Genomic DNA, 22,724 nt, shown 5'->3' with positions numbered 1-22,724 from the left:
TAGTATGATTTTACCGAAAATATTAAATTTTATACCACGACTGATACAACAATAAGATTTTCCAAATTTTGTCCTTGAAGGCACATGGAAATCATTGCATATTGCTTTAGTATAATCAGAGAGAAAATGGGATTTTTAATACAGTTTTTTTTCCTTTAGAAGGGAAGCTAGCGAGAGGTTATTGAGCTTTCACACAGAATTTCATGAGGTGTTTTTTTCACCCATTGAAAGCAAATGTAATTGAGTTTTATTTAAGTTCTTTTCTATATCTGAATGCCACATTGGATCATATGAAAGAACACTGCCCTAATACATGCCTTGATAGTAAGTAGAAATACGGAATTGTTCAAGGTGTAGTCACCTAATGAGCAAAGTTGATTTATGATATGAGAACATGAAGTGAAAAATAATATCCGGTGGCCTTTTTTTTTTTTTTTAAATAATATTTTATTGAGTTTTACAACAGAAACTTGGAACAACAATAAACAAACAATCTCAGAACAACAACAAAAGGAAAAAGAAGGAAAAAAAAAAACAAGAGAAAATAGATACTACAACACACAAACACATAACAGCAAAATATATTAAAGAAAATAAACACATTAAAAAACAATTTTTGTCTCCTTATATTCTTTACATTAACTTATTTCTCCGACTTCCCCAGACCTTCCTTCTCTGTATTCCAAAACAAATATTCTGTCTGCAAATTCTTTTCCTCTATCATATTTTGATTTTCTAATACTCTTAAAGACTAGTAGGTAGTTGCATTTCCTTAAGTCTGACAAAATATTGAATCTTTCTCTGATCACTTTTTCCCAAATACCCATTCACCCTCAATCCGATGTCATCAAGCGTTCGTTATCTTATAATGTTTCTGTAAATAGTCCTTAAATTTCCTCCAGTCTTCCTTCACCGTCTCTTCCCCTTGGTCTCTGATTCTGCCGGTCATTTCTTCCGGTGGCCTTTTGGAGTTAGCAAGAAATTTCCTTATCAACTGCTTCTGTGAATCAAGCTGCTAGATATACTTGTAGTTTCATATTTGAAGACCCCTCTCCCATTTCAACAGCTCTGTTAGCAACATGGGGCTCCCTTATGCTGTTTCATAGTATCTAAAAGAAAAACTATTATTTTAAAAGAAAAATGCTTCTTCTGTACATTCCTAGGAATGTAGCAGTAATTACTACAATTGATGGAGGAAATGTGAAATTAAGCATAAAATTCACATTCTGACTCAAAGGGGAGAAGTTTTGCCTTTCTTTGCAAGATGCATGTTTTTTTTTTAAGAGAACAAAAACCAGCCATTTTGAATGAAAATAATTCCATACATATAGTTCTGTGAGTCATATTTGTGTCAAGTTTCTATGAATAGTGTAAAGTCAGACTGGTAGATAATTGTATGATGTCATTTTTTCTGGTTAAAAATGAATTGAAAAGATTGTTTTATGGAAAAATATAAAATTTGCATCATAAGTTAAAAGAAAAAATATTTTGTCTTTTGGGGTATCATGAGATGAGTTGATTTTTTTTCTTGTTAACACTTAGAAGTTTTACTGCAATATAGTTTTGTGTGCATGCACACACATATAAATTTAGAAGAGTAACTTTTGTCTTCATCTTTGAGATTCATTCAACTGAAACTTATATATCTGCTGAGTTCTAACAACTCCCAAGCTTTTTGGAGAGAGGTAGTCCTGTTGACTTTGCCTGTCCACTTCCTTTTTACCAACCCCCCCAGATTTTTGAAAAGTTTCCTCTTTTGAAGTAAATGTGATTGTATTGGGCATAAAGTGGAACAGAGCTATCATCCACCTAGTCAAAACACTCAGGGAGATCTTGGGATGAAGAGTGAAATCAAGGAAGCATTCCAAAGAGGAAATGTTGTAATAATAAGGGGTGACACAGATTGGCTACAAAAAAGGAAAATTTCTAGATACTCTGAATGATTGTGCCCTAGAAAAATTGGTCATGAAACCAACCAGTGGGACAGCAATTCTGGACTTAAATAATGGATGGCACCCAGGACCTGGCGTGAGATGAACCAATTGGGAACAGTGACCATTGGGCTATTAAACTAAATATACATGGAAACAGCAAATTGCTCAGAAAGTCCATTATAACAGTGGTGTTATTTAAGACTAAAGCATTTCACTCTGCCCAGCTTGGCTCAGAGGCTTCTAGAATTAGCATAGATCAGGGAACCTTTCACCCACCTCATTACCAGCTGTTAAGCAGGCTTATTGGAGCTGTTGGGAGTTGTAGTTCAGCAACATCTGGTGGGCCAAAGGTTCCACACACCACCATTAGTGCATAAAAACTTATATACAGCGTCTCTCTTCATGACATTTGCTTTTTTGGACTTCGTTTTGGCATCTCTGAATTACTGTCCTGTGCTCTTGCACTCACAACCCCAACTCTACTCCCCCCCTGTTGACCCCTCCCCAAATTTTGTTTCAGCTTCACCCCAGCTCCTGTCAGCTTTCACCTCACAATCTTATTAAAACTTATTAAAGGGTTTTCGAAGAGCTGCTAGAGTACTTGAATTCACGTGATGCCCTTCCGATGCTGTTGGGCTCCAGTTCCCATCATCCCCAATCAGCAAGGCCAATAGTTAGGGATGATAGGAGCTGTGGGTCAGCATCTGGGGGTGGGGGGCATCAGTCTGGCAATTCATGACACCATTGTATAGCCCAGGAACATATGACTCAGTATGTCTTGCTGTTTGCCTTTTTCATGCCTTTTGGAACAGAACAATGGACTAGGAATTGACCAAACCACAGAGAAACAAGAATAAACATGGTGGGTGTATTTTATTTGGCAAGTTTGCATTTGAAAATATTTTAATCCAAGACTAAGAGGCTAGATATATAGGAAGAAGGGATAATATATTTAATGTTTCGCAGTTACTTTGTAAAACTAGTACAATGGTACCTCAGGTTAAGAACTTAATTTGTTCTGGAGGTCCATTCTTAACCTGAAACTATTCTTAACCTGAGGTACCACTTTAGCTAACGAGGCCTCCCACTGCCGCCGTGCCGCCGCCAGGTGATTTCTGTTCTCATCCTGAAGCAAAGTTCTTAACCCGAGGTACTATTTCTTTTTTTTTAAGAATATTTTTTTATTAACCGACCAATCACATCAAATCAAACCAAATTACATAAATTCCAAATTACACAGCCAAATTTTAAATTTTTGTTGGGGGTACCCATATTTCAAGTACTGAAGGGGGTCCAATCAACTTATTGCTTCTTACTGCTAACCTTATGATGTTCACAGTACTATCCAGTCCTTTCTTCTTGTTTTTCCACATCTCTTGTTGTTATTTTCATATATTTTTCCTTTCTCGTTGTGACCTCTGATAGTCTCCACAAGCTAGTTAGACAGTTTGTAATCCTGCGTGGATAATTTTTTTTATTATCCAGTAGCCATATCCAGACGTTTTCCATGTAACATCACTTCCATACATCAAAACAGTCTTAGCGTCATTAATCTTCACCAATCTGTCGCCTTTCTCAAAACCTCTGAGGAGATGCAGGAATGCAGTCTGAAAACAAGTCCGTTCCTTCTCTCGGCTATAAATCCTTTGGCAAGATGGCAACTCCGAATTAATTGCTGCGCCATTCCAAAAGCTCTTATTGCTTCTCGATCTCCATAAAGCATACTTTTGGTTAAAGTTTATCTCCACACAGACCTTAATCATCCTGCTTGGGTCAGTTTAACCGACGATTCTAATGAGGAGGGGTTCTTGTAAATCACATAGAAGGAAAGTAAAAAAAGGTCCCCCCCCCAATTCAGTCCCGTTGTCAACATACCCCGCCTTTGGTGTATCTTCATCGTAAAATATTCCTGTTTCTCCAACCCGTCGTCTTCTTTTGCAGAGGTTACTTAAATTAGCAGACTTCACTCCCCTTCTTCACTTGAAATATGTGCATTTGCTTCTTTTGTAATTAATTATTGCTGCAGCTAGTGCGCGATCAGAGACAGCGTCCAGGAGAGCCGAGGTCCACACGGGGGCATTCTGCCTAGGGCCCTCACCCCCTTCTTTCGAATTAGGGGGTGATTTATGGGCACAGCAGGAAAGGGCAGTGTTCCCCATTTCCTTGGGGCAACAAGGGAGGCTGCCTACTCCCATAACAGCCTCTTAATTACCCCGTGTGGGTTGGAGAGATGGTATTGTTGGCCATCTTCCAATGCGCCCCCTAGTGGCCCCCCGAGGTACTATTTCTGGGTTAACGGAGTCTGTAACCTGAAGCATCTGTAACCTGAGGTACCACTGTACTGGGATAAATTGAGGTAACTTGAATGTAAGGGCATAGTAGGGCACATAGTAAAACAGAGTGCAGGATTCAGTCATAGGCAATCAGTTTTAAGTTCAACTAGTGTCAATGAAATATATTTCTGCTATTGTTATGAATGGGGAATAAATGTGCTTTATTTACAGTACAATTCTACAATGCCTACTCTGAAGGTAATTCCATTGCATTCAATGAATTTTACTTCCAAGTATGTAGGTACAGTATAGGACTTCAGCCACTGGACTATTCCTCTAATTCAAAATCATCTACAGATGCCTTTCACCCATAGCTTGTTACATTTCTATTTTAAAAGTTCATTTTAAATTATCAAAGAACAATTTGCATTGGCAAATTAAATAAGCCTGGTCCCCCTTATGTAAATGGCTTCTGTGTGATTCCTCTGGGCTATCCTTGGGCTCAGAGATCAGGTGGTGGCATGCATTATATGAACTAACACTTGACTGATAAATTTCCACCCCAGTTTCTCTCATTGCCACCTCTCCTTTTGAAGCCATTGTGAGATGGAAATCACAGTGTAAGTATATTTGCAGAGTACAGATTCCTGTACACTTCAAAGAGACTGTGTTGGTATCATTTATTTCCCTGAAGAGAAACTCCAAAAACTTAGGTTTATGAACATCAGTGGTGCTGAATTTCTAGAAGGAAAGCTGTCGGAGATCAAACCTTCCTAACAAATACAATTTAAGGACAGGAAGCCTCTTCCTGCCTCAATCCTACTTTTGTACTGGCTTTGGCTGTTGATTGCTTTGGGAGAAGTGTTTGTATGACCTAAAAGGCACTCATATTGTTTTTTCATATGCTTCGGGGCTCAAAATATGTTCTGTATTGAAGCCTTCTTGAATCCTGGCTCATAATAACCTCTGGCCAGTGAGTTAAATTATGGAACAGGAGATTTGTAAAAAGCTTTAATCTTCTCACATCAAGTCTATTCGATTTTTTTTTTTAATGTTTTGAGTTTAGGTTCTGTGTGTATGCTGTGTTTTCACATATTCCATAAATGTTCACAAGCGCTGTTTTTATGTAAAGGGTTGTGAGCTGTGCTGACCTCATAATTAATCTGCAGAGAAACTAGCTGGATAAGTTTACAGTTTTAATAGGAGAGGTGCCAAGTACTTCATTGCTAGCTGACTTGTAGCAGAAGACTGCAGACTAGGAAGTGATTGTTGTAGAAGTCAGTACTGAAAAAAACAGATTCAAGAATCCATAAGTTCCAAATGGAAAGGGTTTAAGACGACTCAATAATGAGATCATTAAGGTAGTTGAATAAGAGCGGTTTCCATGAATTCCAAGAATTTTATCCAGTGGTGTTCTTTACTGATGAAAGGCTGCTTGATCCGTCAGGACTTCCATTAGCAGAAAGAGTGGTGGTACTTTTTGCTGAACCCCCTTTCCTTTGCAGCTACACCGTCCATCTTTTTAATCTGCTCCAGTGGTTTGAGGAACTCACTGGAACAGCATTGTAGGTAGCACAGCAGACTTCAGGAAAAGGGGGAGATACGTAAGGGTCAGCTTCGCACCCTCCTTTTGACTAACAGAAGCCTCCACTGGATCAGATAGCTTGCACGCAGCAGAGCAACATTATTTGATGTGACCCAATATAAAAGGAAAAAGGAACACAGTTGCTTGAGTAGCTTGAAAGAGTTACACTAACTAAAGCATTCTTCTTTTTGTTTAGTTTGCTTAAGAATCTGAACACAAGCTGCTCTGAAAGGGACCCTGTCTATCAAAACAAATGGGAGCTGTGTATCAGAGAGAGAGAATGTTAATATAATTTATTCTTTTAAAATATAACAAAATGCATTGCTTCCTTCTGACTTCAGAACATGATTCAAGATGCTGATTTTGACCCATCAAGCCCTCAGTAGTGTGGCACCTGTGTGGCACAGAGAGAGCATTTTCTCCTTTGTTCCATCATGACCTAATAATCAAAACAGAATGGTGTCTTCACTGTCTGAACACAAAAGAAGAAGGCTATGCACACATTACTATTTACTCTATACCCACTAAGCTCCCACCGCTGGTTTTTGAAGCAATATGCACATGACATTAGCCACTGTATTCTGTAGTTCCGTGAGAAATATTTAATTGCATTTTTTCCTACGTTTCATCTGAATTGAAAACTTAGGGCATGTTCACGTTGTAGTTAAACTGAGGTGTGTACACTTGAGACAGCTGCGGTGTGCATGTGGACAACTGTGTATACACAGGTGACAACTTCACAAATAGTTAAGAGGGTAAAGGTAAAGGGACCCCTGACCATTAGGTCCAGTCGTAGCCGACTCTGGGGTTGCGGTGCTCATCTTGCTTTACTGGCCAAGGGAGCCGGCGTACAGCTTCCAGGTCATGTGGCCAGCATGACTAAGCCGCTTCTGGCGAACCAGAGCAGCGCACGGAAACGCTATTTACCTTCCTGCCGGCGCAGCACCTATTTATCTACTTGCACTTTGACGTGCTTTCGAACTGCTAGGTTGGCAGGAGCTGGAAGAGAGTGACGGGAGCTTACCCGCGGGGATTCGAACCGCCGGCCTTCTGATCAGCAAGTCCTAGGCTCTGTGGTTTAACCCACAGTGCCACCCGCGTCCCTAGTTAAGAGGGTACTTGCATCCAATACCCTTTCCTCATACTGGTGTGGACAAACTGGCTGACTTAGAAACACATCAAATCTAACTGATGTGTACAGCAGTGTGCAAATGAAATTTGAAGCGCAGCAGAACGGGGAAATGACCTTGCTCCATTTTAAACTGGTAATAGCTAAAGAGAAAAGCATTCTAGGAGACTGTGGTGCAGTTTTGAAAATCCCTTCCTCTGGGGTACAATGCCAGAATCTGAATAATCTTTTAGAAGTGTTGTTAATTATGAGCAAGCAGGAAATAACATATATTTGATTAAGTTTTCTGTTTGTAATTCTCTTAAGCTGTTGTTACTACCAGCATTTAAGAAGGTACAGAAGAGAAGTTGCAGTAAATAAACCAGTACATAAGTGATTAAAGAAAAATGAATTTTCTGTTGTCAGAAATGTGTGATGATCATGATCTTAACTATTTAAATGGGATGGGGGGGGGAGAGGAGTTCATGTAAGGGAGGAGAGGAAGGAAGTGTACATGTGCCAGATTGCTGGTGGTGTGCTAGCCTGCAAAGCGTTCCTTAACATTAGACCAGACACTATTACATATATACCAAGTTCACAAGTTGTGTTTAGCCTAGCCTTTGCCAACTTGATGTACACTTATTCTCAGACCCAGTCAGCACAGCCAAACTTGCTGGATCTTATGGGAGCTGTAGTCTGTAGTTCAAATCCTTTGGAGGGCACCAGGTTAATTTATCAGCCATAGCCTAGAAATCCCTCCTCCATTTAGCTTGTTCAGAAGATCCAACAGCATTCTTCTCTCTCTCTCTCTCGATATATATATATATTTGTTTGCAGTGAAAATTGTTTTAGAGACGGTGGAATAGATGTTTCTTATTGCCAGGCTGATTTTTTTTAATTTTTATTTTAAACTGCACTTTTAACCCTGCAACACAGTGGTTGATCTGCTTTTCTGTACTTTATAGCACTGCATACTTTTGGAAATGTAACTTTAGCTGGAATGATGCAGTTTACGTTCCACATATGCTGCAGAATTTCACTTTTACTATCCTCTTGAAATAGCAAACCTTTGTTTTATACTTAAGTCAAACAAAGGTCTTAGAACTTAAAGCTCTTGTGCCAAAATGCCTCAGGCATTCTATTGTTTGACAAGTAAGACGCAGTGATAAAGTAAGTTGTAAGTGTAGCACTTATGACTATATGACAGTATTTCCTGATGAATAACTTTTCACATTTATACAATTTATACATTTATACACACACAGAGACTCAGAAAGTTTTTGCAGACAGTAAATAAAGGGTCACCAGCATCATGCTTGTGAGTGCAATGATCTCCTTCAAGTCTTTCCCAGGTAACCACAAAACCTTATGACTGTCCCCTTAGTCATAAGGTGACATTTTCTCTTCTGTCAAGTTTGTGGAACTGAAGGAGAATGTTGCATATGACTTTGACCCAAGTCTCTTAGAAAAATGAATTGTCTCTCTGTGTGCGGTTTCTCTCTTTCTGCCTCTTGAGAGGGGGGTCTAATTGAGAGGGGAAATAAGTAACCAGAACAGGTGGTGCCCATGGCTCTTACTCAATGATATAATTTGATAATGGACCCAAAAAGGTTGGCAAACCCTTCAATTATGGATTTAAAAACTACAGATTGGCATCCAATTTGCATGAGCAACGCAGTACATGATGAAATTTAAGGCACAGAAGGACTGCTCGTCAGTATCTTTCCCTGAATATGAATTCTTCCTATGAATGATATAGCCTTCAGTGATTGAGCCTGAAGTATCAATAGATCCTTTGTGCCAAAGTTGGATTTCTCCTAGTGGTTGGATAAGGCTTTTAGTAATGTCGTAGGGTTGGGATTAGAAATGGATGAAGTTCAATCTAGGCTGTAATTGGGGCTTCCATTGGTAACAATAGTTTGGTTTTATATAGAAGAACACATGACTGAAACCAAAGAAAATCCAGAAATCTTTTCCCAATATGTTTTTTTTACTCCCTGCTATTATCAGTTTATCTGAGCTAAACCACTTGCTGAAAAAGAGTAGCTTTTTAATGTAGCAATATTAGGCACAGTTAGGCCTCCATAATCGTCGTTGTCGTCATCACATTTCATTTTAAACTTTTGGGAAATATTTTCTTTCACCAGCTTCTGCAACATTTGAAGACTTTCAGATTCGACCCCATGCTCTGTTTGTTCATTCGTACAGAGCACCAGCCTTTTGCGACCACTGCGGAGAAATGCTGTGGGGTCTTGTACGGCAGGGACTCAAATGCGAGGGTGAGTTAAAGATCGGCCTCTGTGCATTTGCAAAAGAAGTCTCCAGATACGTTGCAAGTGATATAAATGCTCGAAAATTTCTGGGCAGCAACAAAGAAATCAATCAAGTTTAGACCATACAATCATAACCTCCCTCCTTGGAAAATTCTTTATGCTCTCTCTTATTTTATTATGATTAATTCAGTAATAAACCACTTTTGAGGATTTACTACAATCAACTGGTATATAAATCTTGTGAAAATAAATAAATAAGTAGTACTAATTACTACTGAAGTTCATGCTCAGATTTACAACCTCATTCACTTATATTGGAGACGTCTGCTTTTATGGGATAAAGAGGCTACAACAGGGGGTGCTGCTGAGATGGGAGGAAAATCATTAAGCTTGACTTAGGCATGCACATTCAAATGTGCATGCGCATTTGTGCCCACCTAAACCTATCTATCGCCTGTCCCCATACCTGCTGCATGATTCGGTAGACACAATTGTTCTTTTCCTCTTTCATGTACCATAACCAGGTCATCTCCAACTAAACCATGCTTTCAGTAGACCTACTGAAATGTAGGGAGATGCAAGAAAACGGTCTGCTGGTTGCCATCAAAAGAGTTCACAATGACACCTCCTTTTATCCCTGATCCAAATGCAAGCCAGAGCCGTCCTAAGGAAGCACTCTGAGCTGGCTCAGGAAATCAAGGGTTAGTGCCCAACTTACTGAGATACCACCTAAACTCCGCACTGTTGAATAAACTTGCTTATTCAAAAGCAGGCATTTAAGAAATCCTTTCCAAATTACTAGTTTTCATCTGTTGCTTTAGATTGACATAATCTGAAATCAGCATTATTATTTTTTCAATTTTCAGGATGTGGCCTAAACTATCACAAGAGATGTGCATTTAAGATCCCTAACAACTGCAGTTGTGTCCGGAAGAGACGGCTATCAAATGTTTCCTTGACAGGACTTAGTAATATCAGGACAGTGTCTGCAGAACTTTCACCTACTACTACAGATGAAACTCTCCTGGTACAAAATTTATAAATATTAAACATAGCAGGTTCTATAATAATAAATGAATGACTTTTGAACACTTGATCATTACTTTTCTACAGAAAATAGACATATATATTTCCAGAAATCTGCACACAGTAATATACCATGAAAAAGACACACCAGTTATTATGTGCTAGACTACTGCAACAGGGCTGGCTCAAGACTTTGTCTTGATGATATGAAGAGCAAGATGGAGGTCCCTCCTCTTCTCAAATATAGAAGCTGACTGGACAGATACTGAATTCCACACAGATCGATGCCCTTATCAGACATTCCTTGTGCATAAGGAAGTTCCAGTGTGTACATGAAGCTCTCGTGTATGCATATGCTTCCTTATTCACTGATTTATATAATGGCACCATACATGTCGGCCTGACAGACACCCACACCTGGTAAAATTTTAATATAAATGTTAATGTGCAAAATATTGCATGCCATAATCAGCTAGCCTGCCATAGAAAATGAAAGCTAGATTCACTCTTAACCAGCTTTTAAAACATCTATTACTTGCGCTTATCATGCTAGACCTAGATATATTATAGTTTGAACTACAGTGGTGCCCTGCAAGATGAAATTAATTCGTTCTGCGAATTTTTTCGTTCTACGAGTTTTTTCGTCTTGCGAAGCACCAATGTGTATTGACGGTTTCCCATAGGAATGCATTGGCGGTTTTAAAAAAAAAGGCACAAGACGTTTTGTCTTGCGAAGCAAGCCCATAGGGAAATCCGTCTTGCGAAGCAACTCAGAAAACGAAAAACTCTTTCGTCTTGCGAGTTTTTCGTCTTCCGAGGCATTCGTCTTGCGGGGCACCACTGTATTACATTAATAAAAATAACAAGAGATCCCCTCCCTTATCCAAAATACAAACATTGCTCTAAATAAACTCTCATGGGGTTTAAAAAGTAATTACTTATACATTCCACATGTTTTCTTACATGTGCATCTTTCCCATGCATATTTTTTCTCAGTGCACTCCCCCCCCCCCAAAAAATACATATTTTACCAACTGAAACTGTTTGAGCTTTCTTTTTCTTATGGAGTCACATTCCATATTTGAGCTGTACTATCCATTAGAACAGAGTCTGTTTATAATATGCCAGCACTAAAAAGCTCCAATAAGAATTATGAGCACCCACTGTCTTAGCAAAGTCTGAAGAATAATAAGGTTTAAAAAACCCTCTGGTGTAATTCCTATTCTCTTAATGTGATATGTTGCTACTTAGTTGCATGCATGATTAAGTAACATAGCAACGCGGCCCCTCGATACACAGTGCCCGGTCCAATAAATAAGGTCACTACAGAAGTGTTGTCAGCATTCTTTTCATATCTTTTGGGGGTGCATAATAATTTTCAGTGAATTTCAATGGTCTTAGCGATGGAGGTTCAGTGGTCTTAGCACTGGAGCTGCTGTTGTTGTTTAGTCATTTGGTCGTGTCCGACTCGTCATGACCCCATGGACCAGAGCATGCCAGGCACTCCTGTCTTCCACTGCCTCCCGCAGTTTGGTCAGATTCATGTTTGTAGCTTCGAGAACACTGTCCAACCATCTCGTCCTCTGTTGTCCCCTTCTCCTAGTGCCATCAGTCTTTCCCAGCACCACTGGAGCTGTACCCGGGTTCAAATCCCCATTCAGGCACACACATGCTATACTATTGACTCTTCCCAATCAGTTAACAGCAGGACCTGCGAGAGGAACTTGCTGACAGGAATTGCTGTGGAAAGGAGAGCACTACATCTCAGTAGAGCAAAGGCTTTACCTGCAGAAGGCATCAGATGACCAGATACAAGAGAGAACGGGCTTTCCTAAGCTTTAATTGCTGCATGACAATCTTCACAGGCTGCAATTTTTATTTTTTTCTCTTCTACACAACTATTAAAGCTGTAGGAGCTCTGTCTACCGTTTGCATCTGGTCACACCATGAAGGCTCTAGGTTCATTCCCTGGCAACTCTGGATAGCAGGATTGTAAAATACCCCCTTTTCTCTGATGCCTTAGAGAGTCATTGGTCATCAAAAGTAGGCTAAAGGCTACTAGGGTAGATGAGAAAATTAGTGGACTTGCTTTATCTCCGTATGGAGATAAAATCTTATAAAGCACACTGCACTTCGAAAGTGAGATGTAAGAATAATAAAAAACAATTATAATAATTAATACACAGAGAACTAAAGAGCTGTGGGGCAAGCCCAGGGGCTTAAGGACACTTGCTAGGATTTTGTCGTCTTCTTAAGCAGCAGGGTCACAATCTGCCTTTAAATATTTCCTCCATGTCCAAAATGACTTACTACTGTGACAAATCAGAAGCTCACTGTCCTCAACGCATGGAAGTACCTGCAATGTTCCTTGGACATTTCCAACAATAGTTGGGATTTATCACTGGGATGTAGTGTTTGAAGAAGAAGAAATTTCACTAGACAATCTCAAGCTCTTTGGCTTGGTCAAAGGGGCTGACACATTTACACAACACAAATTGCTATCTTTCACTACAGGACTTATAACAGATTTATTGGCAATTCAAGTGGCAGTAAGGCCATAACCTAAATAAGAATGTGTAAACATTTGCATTGGCACCTTTGAAGAGTTCAGAAAGTCCCGTTGTAAGACATATTTTGTGAGATTGTGCCAGCATAGCTCTTGGGGCACTTCATACAAAGTGCTTTTGTTCTGATGCAGGAAATCTTAAGTGTGGGTGAGACATTACTTTCTCACATGTCTTTCTCATGTGATACGTGGCAAGAAAACAACGGGGTGAAATGATTCTTGCTTTAAAATTGTGCATTTAAATGTATATTCAAAACATTTTATCTGTGTTGTGAATACCAGTCAAGCATTATTAATTGAAGTTCTATTATTTGAAAATTTTCAGTTGATTCCACAAAGGCAAGGACACCCAAGAATGGCAACCTGCCTTTATCAGTGTATCATGGTAGCACCTGATAACCATGATAGCAAAGACAGGAGTGACTCTGGGATAATATTTGACAAGTCCATTTGCAAATATTTTTTAAAGCTTCAGGACAGATTTCATTTTAGGACAAGCTCAGTCTTCTAAGATAAGTTTAGAGGCAAACTTCATCTAGACAAAAACAATAAAACTAGATATTATTTACTTACAGTGAAATAAATGTGTAATCCTATGCATGTCTGCTCAGAAGTAATTTCTGTTGAGTTCAATGTATTTCCATGTAATTTTGTACAGATTTGTAGCTTTTGATCACATAAAAAATGCCTATCTATATCTCCTAGATATGCCACCATCCAAACACAAGAAGGGAAGTATCAGTAGGTTTGAAGAAGTACACAAATCAGTAGTGGGGGTGGGAAGACTATAGCTCCTAGTTGGAATAGGGGCATTCCATACTTCAGTGTTTTGCAGGTCCCATTTGTTGGAAGTACATACAAATAACAGTGGAATTAATCATCTTTTTTTGTAATCCAAAGGTTCTATACATTTTGTTTTTGACAATTTTTGAAAGTTGTTTTCATTACTAAATAGTCTAACCCTCTGAATCTTATTTGAAGCCCCAAAGGCAACATAGAAATATTTAAAATAAGCAAACAAATATAATAGAAGTTTGAACAAATAATGGTGTTGGTAAATAAATGCAGGCTGGTTAAACTTTTTTGTTTTTATTTGAAGAATTGAACTTTATATTTGCTTCTCAAATAACATGGCTTTATGTTTTGTTTTTCTCTGTTTGTTTTGACTGCGGTCTTCCTTATCTAGATTCCTACAAGCCCTAGCTTTGAGGTATGTACTTCTTTTATACTCCTAATATGGCTAAATGGTAAATGCTTAGCAATTCAAATTTTGCAGTGAATTAATTTCATAATGAAAGTAGCGCTGTGCCACATTTCTTTCATTTGGAAATGTGGTCATACTTTTCATGTATTTTGATCTTAAAATGTATTTTCAACCCCAAAATAAGAAGTTCAGACGCTCTTTTGTAGTTCAGTCTTGGGTGATCTCCAACTAACCCGTTCTCAGAGTTGACTCACTGAAATCATAGGAACACAAGAAGTCTGACCATTGGACTATTCTAGTTCATTAGCATCCACACTCACTGGCAATGGCTCAAGCTTGGCTGTAAAGGATAAAATATTCCTTTGCAGGCACATCTTGAATTCAAACCACACCAGTAAAAGAACTCTGTGGGTTTTGAAGTCACTTCAATACCCGCTTTCGGCAGAGATCAGCTATCTCTCAGGAGTTTAACTGTTCACAAAAGGGCTTGAAGTTACCACTGCTCAGTTGCCTGGGTCCATAAAAACCCTCAAGGTACATAGATAGGCACATGTGGTTGGTGCTCTTTTTCAAAGAGCAGCTCTGAACCATTTGCCCAACCATATGTGATGCTGGGGCAGGGGCAAGCAATTACCTCCTTTGCCTGTACAATGGTACCTCGGGTTAAGTACTTAATTCATTCCAGAGGTCCGTTCTTAACCTGAAATTGTTCTTAACCTGAAGCACCACTTTAGCTAATGGGGCCTCCTGCTGCCGCCGCACGATTTCTGTTCTCATCCTGAAGCAAAGTTCTTAACCCGAAGTAATATTTCTGGGTTAGTAGAGTCTGTAACCTGAAGCGTATGTAACCTAAAGCGTATGTAACCTGAGGTACCACTGTATAAGTCATATGTTCAGTCTATGACATCTCCAGTTAGAAAAGACATTGGAGCGCTCCTGCTATATGTTTGTATGATGTGTGTGTGTGTGTCTGTGGGTTGGCTGCTTTTATAAGTAAAACCCACAGAAGGCTGCTTAAAATAAAATAAAAATAATTTCCAACAATAATAAAGTAGTATACAATTAAAGGCTCCTGCAAAGCTCACAACTTTAATGAAACCACTGATAATAAATAACCAACCCAATAAGTTCAATAGCAGCACAGAACATCGCTCCCAAATAAGCCAGCAAAAATAAATAGGTGATAGCTTCACGGAGGTCAAGTGGCAGTGAATTCCTATGATGTGGGGCCACCACTGATAACTCCCTCTTGTGCCTACAATTTCACTGGTCTTAGTAGTGGACAAGTGGCTCCATCGTGATCTTATGGTATGTGTGTAGGCAGTCCTTCAAACAGCTCTGACTCAAGTTTTTAAAGGTAGTATTTTAAAAATATTAATATTTTAATAGACATCATAAAATTGTCTCTCCAGGCATATTCCAGGCTTGTAAGTCCTAAATGAACCAAGTAAAAGTGAGAACAGACAAGCCATTGTTGCTGTTTAGCAGCTGTCACTCTCTTATTTCAATCAATATTTCAATTCATCCACAAAGACCTTGCTGTTGTCATGTAGAAGCAGATGCCATTGCTTTAGATGCATTGTAGCTTCTGTTAGCCTACCCAGATCTCTTTAGCTACCTTTTTAATTTTGTTGTTAAAAAAGGACACAAAGCTGAAACCTCTTTAAAAATTTGATCTTCTCCTAAATGGTACCGAAGGCAACGTACCTTGCTTATTTTTAATCACATAAGTACAATACAGCCTGCCTAATAATATTTTTATTGCTTGGGTTGAATCAGCTTTACTGAAACAGCTGGGCAGCTGTCCAATTAAATATCTGCACATGTGAAACCTTCTTAGGATTTGCAGAAGGTGCTTGAAATACAGTGCTGTCCAGTCTAAAAGCAATATACTTGTTGAGAAATAATTGTACTGATTTGCTTAGTGCCTGGAGGGGTTGCTGGCTTCTGTAGTTTCCATAATGTAATCTAGTTAAGCAATTGTTTCCTGGTAAGTGTCCAGGCTTCCTGAGTCAGGAATCTGGCTGGCTACCCGGAAAAAAAAAATTATTCACATCTCTCTTTAACTAACCACCAACACATTGGATAAAGAAGTATGAGTCCAGAGCAGTAGATCTTACTTTTAGCAGGCATTTTTACAATTTGTATTTTCTGAGAAAAGCCTTAGCTCTTCCCCTGCATTGTTAGAATCATAGAACTGTAGAGTTGGAAGGAACCCCAAGGGTCATCTAGTCCAACCCCCTGCAAAGCAGAAATGTCAACTAAAGCATCCATGACAGATGATCATCCAACCTCTATTTTAAAACCTCCAAGGAAAGAGAATCCACAAAACTCCATCCAATGACAAAGGTGGTATTTTGTAGCTGTCACCCAGCTTAAAAAAAGACTTAGCTTATTGTGTTTCTAATTGATTTATTACTTACTGAATTAATGCATAAATTTGCATGTGTTAAGTTCTGAAGAGGAAAAAGCATATCTCATTTTAAAGTATTTCTGGGGAAGAAATGCAATGCAAAAATAGCAACTGTGCACCTAGTCCTTCAGCAATGCCCAAGACTTTCCCATGCCCTGACATTTCTTGGTACCACACTTCCCTGAAGTTTGATTATCACAACGAAAGCTGCCGTGGAAGGCGTGGGAGTGGAGGGGGCAGTGACAAGCCCATGCAATTGCTAGATAGATAAAGATATAGATAAAACACACATGCGCACATATGCACACACACACACAGCCAAATTTGAAAGTACAAGGTATATATTTGTTAAAAACAGTGTCTGCTAAAATGACTTTTTAAACATCTGCCTCCATATATGCACATTCTAGCAAAAATCACCTCCGGAGTCTTTTGGGAGAGAGAAGAGATCCAATTCGCAGTCATACATTGGGCGACCTATTCAACTTGACAAGATTTTGCTTTCCAAGGTTAAAGTGCCTCATACGTTTGTGATCCATTCATATACACGGCCAACGGTCTGTCAGTATTGTAAGAAGCTACTCAAGGGACTTTTTAGACAGGGATTGCAATGCAAAGGTACGTGTATTTAAGAACTCAGAGGAGCTCTGTCATATGCTTCCAAGAATTTCAGTTATGTATTTTTAAAAGTTCATATGTGTGTTTTTGGTTTGCCTCTGCTACTTATGGGGTGGGATCCAGAGATAAGTGCACACTGAAGTTGCCTCTGCCTAATCTTGGGGGATCCCCTTCCCCCATGCTAAGTCATCACATGCAACAAGGACCTTGACCTATGGCAAGGATGGGAGGCTGCTGAGGGTGGAAGGAGGGATGAGAAAGTCCATTTCTGCCAGTTCCCTTCTGTGCTCTTCAGAAGAGCTGTGTGGGACATGGAAGCATTAGACCACAACTTCTGGAAACCCTACTGTATCAATTATGACTTTAGAAATTTCACCATATATTGACCACAGGCTCATCTGACATTGACTATAGCCACAGGAGGTAGAAAACAAGAATGGTTTTTGTTTTTTTAATGAAAACATGAAGTTTTGAGCATTCATGCAGAATGGTGGATTGCACACAGCTTTGATAATACCACTCTCATCATTAGTGGGCGTGACCTTTGGCGATCAAATCAGCTGCCAAAGTAAGGCTTCGGTTCATTGACCCTTGAAGATAAGACAGAAATATACAGAAATATGCAAGGCTTCCATATACCTTCCTGGACCAAAACCTCCTAAGGAAAAGATGCTCTTCCTGAGAACCTTATTTACACAACATTCTGCTTTTTCTGTTTATATATAATCTGTGAGTAATGTGATTCTGCAGGGGTGCAGAAAAAGCACAGTATGTGGAATTTGGCATAGAATGCAGCTCAAAATTTCAGCTTTAACCTGTAAACAAACCCTCCATATTTTTTGGCCTTTATATCTGCAAAAATATGCTTGAAACTGAATGTGCAATGCCTATTGAGATCTCAGTAGTGGGCAGGCAGCTGCAGGCTCAGTAATAAAACCAGTGACTACTTGTCCCTTACCATAGCCAGGTAACCCGGATAAAGTACAGAAAGCTTCTTCTAAGGACCTCTTTTTTTCCAAGGCTTTCCTAGACTGCCTAAGATTGGATGCTTTTATAATATCTGCTATTATGTGGCTTTTGTAATAGTGTTTTGCTGGTATTTATGTTGTATTTCTGTTTTATGATACTCTTTTTTATTGCTTTTCTTTTGCATTTTTAGATACTGCTCAGAGGTATTTAAATGTTGAATCATGTAGAAATACTTTCAATTAAATGAATAAAAAGATGCAGATCACAGAGATCAGATTTTTTTGTGCAGATTTTTTACCCCTCTGGAGGTATAGATGGCATTTTTGTTAAAATATGGCATTGTTTTTTTAAAAAAGTATTCAAATAAACATCCTGGTGACTGACACCCTCCAACTACTTATATAGATTTATGGGAAAGTATGCTGTATTCTGGGGGAGGGGTGGGAGGGGGGAAAACGAATTGTTTTGATAATGTCATGCCTATTTCCTGTTTCTTGAAAATTTTTATTAATAATATTTTAAAAAAAAAGAAAGGAAGAAAAATGTCATTCTGTATACTGACTCATGTAAGATACAATGTCAAACCACATTTGGTGTTGCGTGAATAAGTCCTATCATTCAGCCGGAAAAGTAGGGTTTGCATTTGCCCTCCAACCTAGGATCAAACCATGTTTTGCAGTCCTGGTTCACAGGGAAAATGCAGATCAAACTTTGCAGAATTGGACGCAACGGAAGGGAAGTGGGGAATTGCAAGTGCAGGTTTTGCAAGCCTGAGGTTCACCCCACGCTTGTTTACGTTAGCACCAAAGCAGAGTTTGGAATTACAATCGAACCAAAAGAGACCATCTTACAACGATCTTTTGTTATATGCTGCAATTTACAAATCTCAACACCTGTTGATGTCACAGTATCATTGGCTGAAATTATGCATCTTATCTTTAATTAGATTGCAGGTTCAATTGTCACAAACGCTGTGCACCCAAAGTGCCAAATAATTGCCTTGGGGAAGTGGCCATTAATGGAGGTGAGTTGCATCGAAGGCTGTGGCAATGCATGTTCTAAAAGCCTATTGCATAGAGTGAAGACACTTAGAAGTAGATGAGGGGTTATTTTTAAAGAAAAGTCAAAGGTTGCATTATACACTTGTACACTAAAATATTAATTGAGAATGAGCTGTCAATATGATGCTTTAAAATGTAACAAAGTGAGCATATTTATTAGACTTCCTGAGTTATAAAGAATGGAAAACCAAGGCAGGTTAAGTCTGGAACATGTGAGTCTTCTACTTTATCTACGTATGTAAGTAGTTTCTTCTTTTATAAAGGTAGAGAAGGAGGGGCATATACCTGAATCTCATGTCAGACAATCTAGGAAGAGGAATACAATATTTCTTATATATAAATGTGTGACTGTGTTCTGGACAACTACAAAGAGGGGAGAAGGGGTGACTCTTCCTACCCCCTCCCCTCTTTTCCAGTGTCTGGTAACATTCCACCATGACAAAAAAGGTCCCACTGGCCCCTTGAAAATGTAGTTTTATACCTAGAGAAAACTTTAGGTATCCTAATGCTTGCCTCTTCTTTGAGATAAGTATTGCATGTCCCATAAAAGCTCATATCTGAGCCTCGGATAAGCAAGTTTCACCAGCATCTCTAGATAGGCATTTTGCTTGCATACATTTAGATTCATTTAGTGTTCTATCCCCAGTAGAAGTTCCCTAGAACCGATTGTGTACTCTTGCTCTGTGGGTAGGCAGTCCTTTCTGTGAAAGCAAGCTCTCATATGCCACTGTTAGAAAGAGAACCATTTCTCCTTGTCTTGGTGGAGGTTGTTATGCCTGCCAAATCCTTGTCTTAGGGAAGTGCCTCGCAGGAAACGACAGAAGAGTGTTTGTCACCAAGGATTGTCATCCATCCAAGGATTACACAAATGTTTATTAAAAGTTCATTCCATAGGTGGGAAGCAAGATTGGTAGAATTATAAATAAGCAAGGATCATTGGGGAAAGACTCAACAATTTCCTCCTGGCACAAAACGTGTATCAGCAGATAGAAATGAAACTAGAGAACTGGCCCCATTCCACCAGTGTGATGTTATTTCTGGATAAAGCATAAAAGAAAATGCACTGGCACACTTAGCTGCAATGTTCTAGATTCACTCTTGATGCTTAGAAAAATGCTATTTTTAAGAAAGTTGAGGAGAAGTGTTGGAAGCCTATATTCCAGTATTACATACTGGAATTAATACAGTTTTGCATTTTCAACATTTTCCTCTGTGCTATTTGCTTTGCTTTGTGGGAATTTTTCTAAAGCTTTAGCTGTTAGTTAAAAGAAACTTCTCCATCCTATTCTGAATACACTAGACATTTTTTTTTATTTTCAGTAGATTTCTCAAAGCTATTTTAGAATTAAAGTCTTGCTTGTTTGCTGGATATGCTCTTTTAGAAGCAGTATTCATATCTACAAGCTTATTTTCATGCCAGAGTTAACACTGGATCTGTTTTTAAGGCTTTCACAATAACGTGGTCAAAATAATTCCAGATTTGCTTAGCCCGGGTGCTGAGTCTGATGTGGTCATGGAAGAGGGAAGTGATGACAACGACAGTGAAAGAAACAGTGGACTCTTGGATGAAATGGAGGAATCTGTGGGTCATGATGCTGAGATGGCAATAATGAACCAGAATGACAATGGAGAAATGCAGGATGCTGATCCTGACCAGGATGAGAGTAATAGGATGATCAGGTGAGTTTTTGCACAGCACATAGTTGAACTTGTTTCCACTGTTACCTCTGCTAGCTATAACTGTCAATATATCACCCTAGGAGTAAGGTGATAGGTTTCACCTCTTTTGAAACTTACCATGGCACTAAAAATTTAGTGTCCTTCAAATATTAGTGTATAAGAATAGATGTGGAAAAATGCAGATCTAAAAGTACAACCCACACATTTGCACCCCTGTGTAATGCCCTTGTTGTGCCAGAATAATGCTACAGTTTTTAACCAGAGCCATGTATAAATTTTTATTGTTTATTTAGTATATTTATGTCAGCTGATCTTCCTCCAAAATCCTTCGGAATGGCATACGTGGAGTGTGGGAGGAGCTACCTAGTGCTTCATTTGCGTGTCATTTTGGTTGGCCCAGTAAAAGTATTGCTCTGATAGGACTTTTTTCTTACGGAATTTTTCTTATGGGCCAACAGTACTAGCCTTACTCTCTGTTTCTCTTGTTCTGTTTGTTCTTCTGGAGACATAGCCACAGAGAACAACAAATTAACGTATCTCACGTTAGAAAGATTTGTTTTGCATGTTTATTAAAATCTATTGACTGGTGTGTGGTTTCTTTTAAGCCCTTCGACAAGCAACAATATTCCATTAATGAGAGTAGTGCAATCTATTAAACATACAAAAAGGAGAAGCAGCACAGTGATGAAAGAGGGGTGGATGGTTCACTACACAAGCAAAGACACTCTGGTAAGAAAGATGTTAAGCAAAAGAAGTCTCTGAACATCACTGATAAATTGTGACTCCCAAATGATTTTGGTGGTGCTTCCCTCATTCTCCTTGACAGTCAAGGATTACTGCATGTGTACAAAATGCCTTGGGGCCCTCCAAAGACAGACCAAGGCCACAGAACAAAATCTTGAGCAGAGGTATGCCTAAGCAACTTTATTTAAGAGCAAAAGAGTCTTTTAAAGAAAGAAAGTCAGTCATGTATTCTTGCTGTTTCAGACTGCAGAGTGGAAACTTTGAATGTGAACAGCTTGATGTATGTTTTAAGGAAGATTTGCTACCTTTGTCAGGGCTAGATTAGACTTCAAAACAAACAGAAGGGTCAGATTTATCCCTGGCATGCTGTAGAATGTGAAGCACTTTGAAGGAAACCAAATCAAGATGTGGAAAACAGCTTTCATCTGACTATCTTTTTTGCTGCTGTTGTTGTTAGATAAAAAGGAAATCCATAGCTTTCATAGGGCACATTTAGAATTATAGCCCTGCACAATGCAATGCAGTGGTGCAATGCTGTAACATGAGGCACTTTGAGATAAGACTTTGGAGGAATGATATTGGCCAGTTTCCTTCATATCTGTTGGACTTGGAGAGTCAGTCCAGTTTTGTGTTATACCTTGGACAAAGCAACTATTTTTGTACGTTAAAATACCTTGGATTATGTTGCTCATGGAAACAGTCTTAAAAGCATATTTTTCAGAACTATGGTCTATTCCCTAATTAAATGGGAAACTGCCTTATAATACAGATTTACACAACTGGTCCATCTGGCTTAGTATTGTCCTGACCGTCAGCTATGCTCCTTGGCTTATTGCCATTACATTATTGCCTCAGTTTATGCTGGCACAGGAAGAAGACACATCATGGCAGCAAACACTGGCCATATCTTCCAAGGCCCTGGGGCTGCATGAGAGGGACACAGACAAGAGTGGTGCCTTTACAACTCAAGTAAGGTCAGATGGAGCCCTAAGGTGCTGTCACAGTGCAGGCCAGCTATTATACATGAAGGAGCAAGGAGCATTTAGACTCCAACAAAGCCCTTTCCCCCCTCTTGATCATTCTATCTAACCTGTAGTGCACAGGTTGATCACCTTTTTAGCAAAATGGGTATAAATGAAAGGAAGACCTATACTGAATAGGCTTGCAGGCTCTCACTATTCTATTCTCAGTCAGCTTTGTAAGTATGCCAGTGTACAACAGAAGGAGAGAGATTCACACAAATTATCCAGCTTCCAATTAAACACAAACT

At 39.1% G+C, this 22,724-nt stretch overlaps 1 protein-coding gene across 3 annotated transcripts in view; it reads left to right on the top strand.

Moving 5' to 3' along the window:
- Window positions 1-22,724, top strand: part of PRKD1 (protein kinase D1) — a 95,689-nt gene that overhangs the window by 55,578 nt on the left and 17,387 nt on the right. The window contains exons 3-10 of one of the 3 annotated variants that reach the window (XM_083452504.1): window positions 9,048-9,179; window positions 9,698-9,874; window positions 10,040-10,200; window positions 13,952-13,975; window positions 16,793-17,000; window positions 18,916-18,993; window positions 20,509-20,710; window positions 21,316-21,439. In XM_083452504.1, coding sequence (XP_083308630.1) covers window positions 9,820-9,874; window positions 10,040-10,200; window positions 13,952-13,975; window positions 16,793-17,000; window positions 18,916-18,993; window positions 20,509-20,710; window positions 21,316-21,439 — 852 coding nt within the window. In that variant the 5' untranslated portion in view covers window positions 9,048-9,179; window positions 9,698-9,819. Of the gene's footprint in view, window positions 1-6,273; window positions 6,521-9,047; window positions 9,180-9,697; window positions 9,875-10,039; window positions 10,201-13,951; window positions 13,976-16,792; window positions 17,001-18,915; window positions 18,994-20,508; window positions 20,711-21,315; window positions 21,440-22,724 lie in introns of those variants that run through there. The other 2 variants (XM_083452505.1, XM_083452503.1) reach the window with 2 other exon arrangements.

Source organism: Podarcis tiliguerta, assembly GCF_965153285.1.
Source record: "Podarcis tiliguerta genome assembly, chromosome: 1".
NCBI lineage: Eukaryota > Metazoa > Chordata > Lepidosauria > Squamata > Lacertidae > Podarcis > Podarcis tiliguerta.
This window is presented reverse-complemented; position numbering and strand designations above follow the sequence as displayed.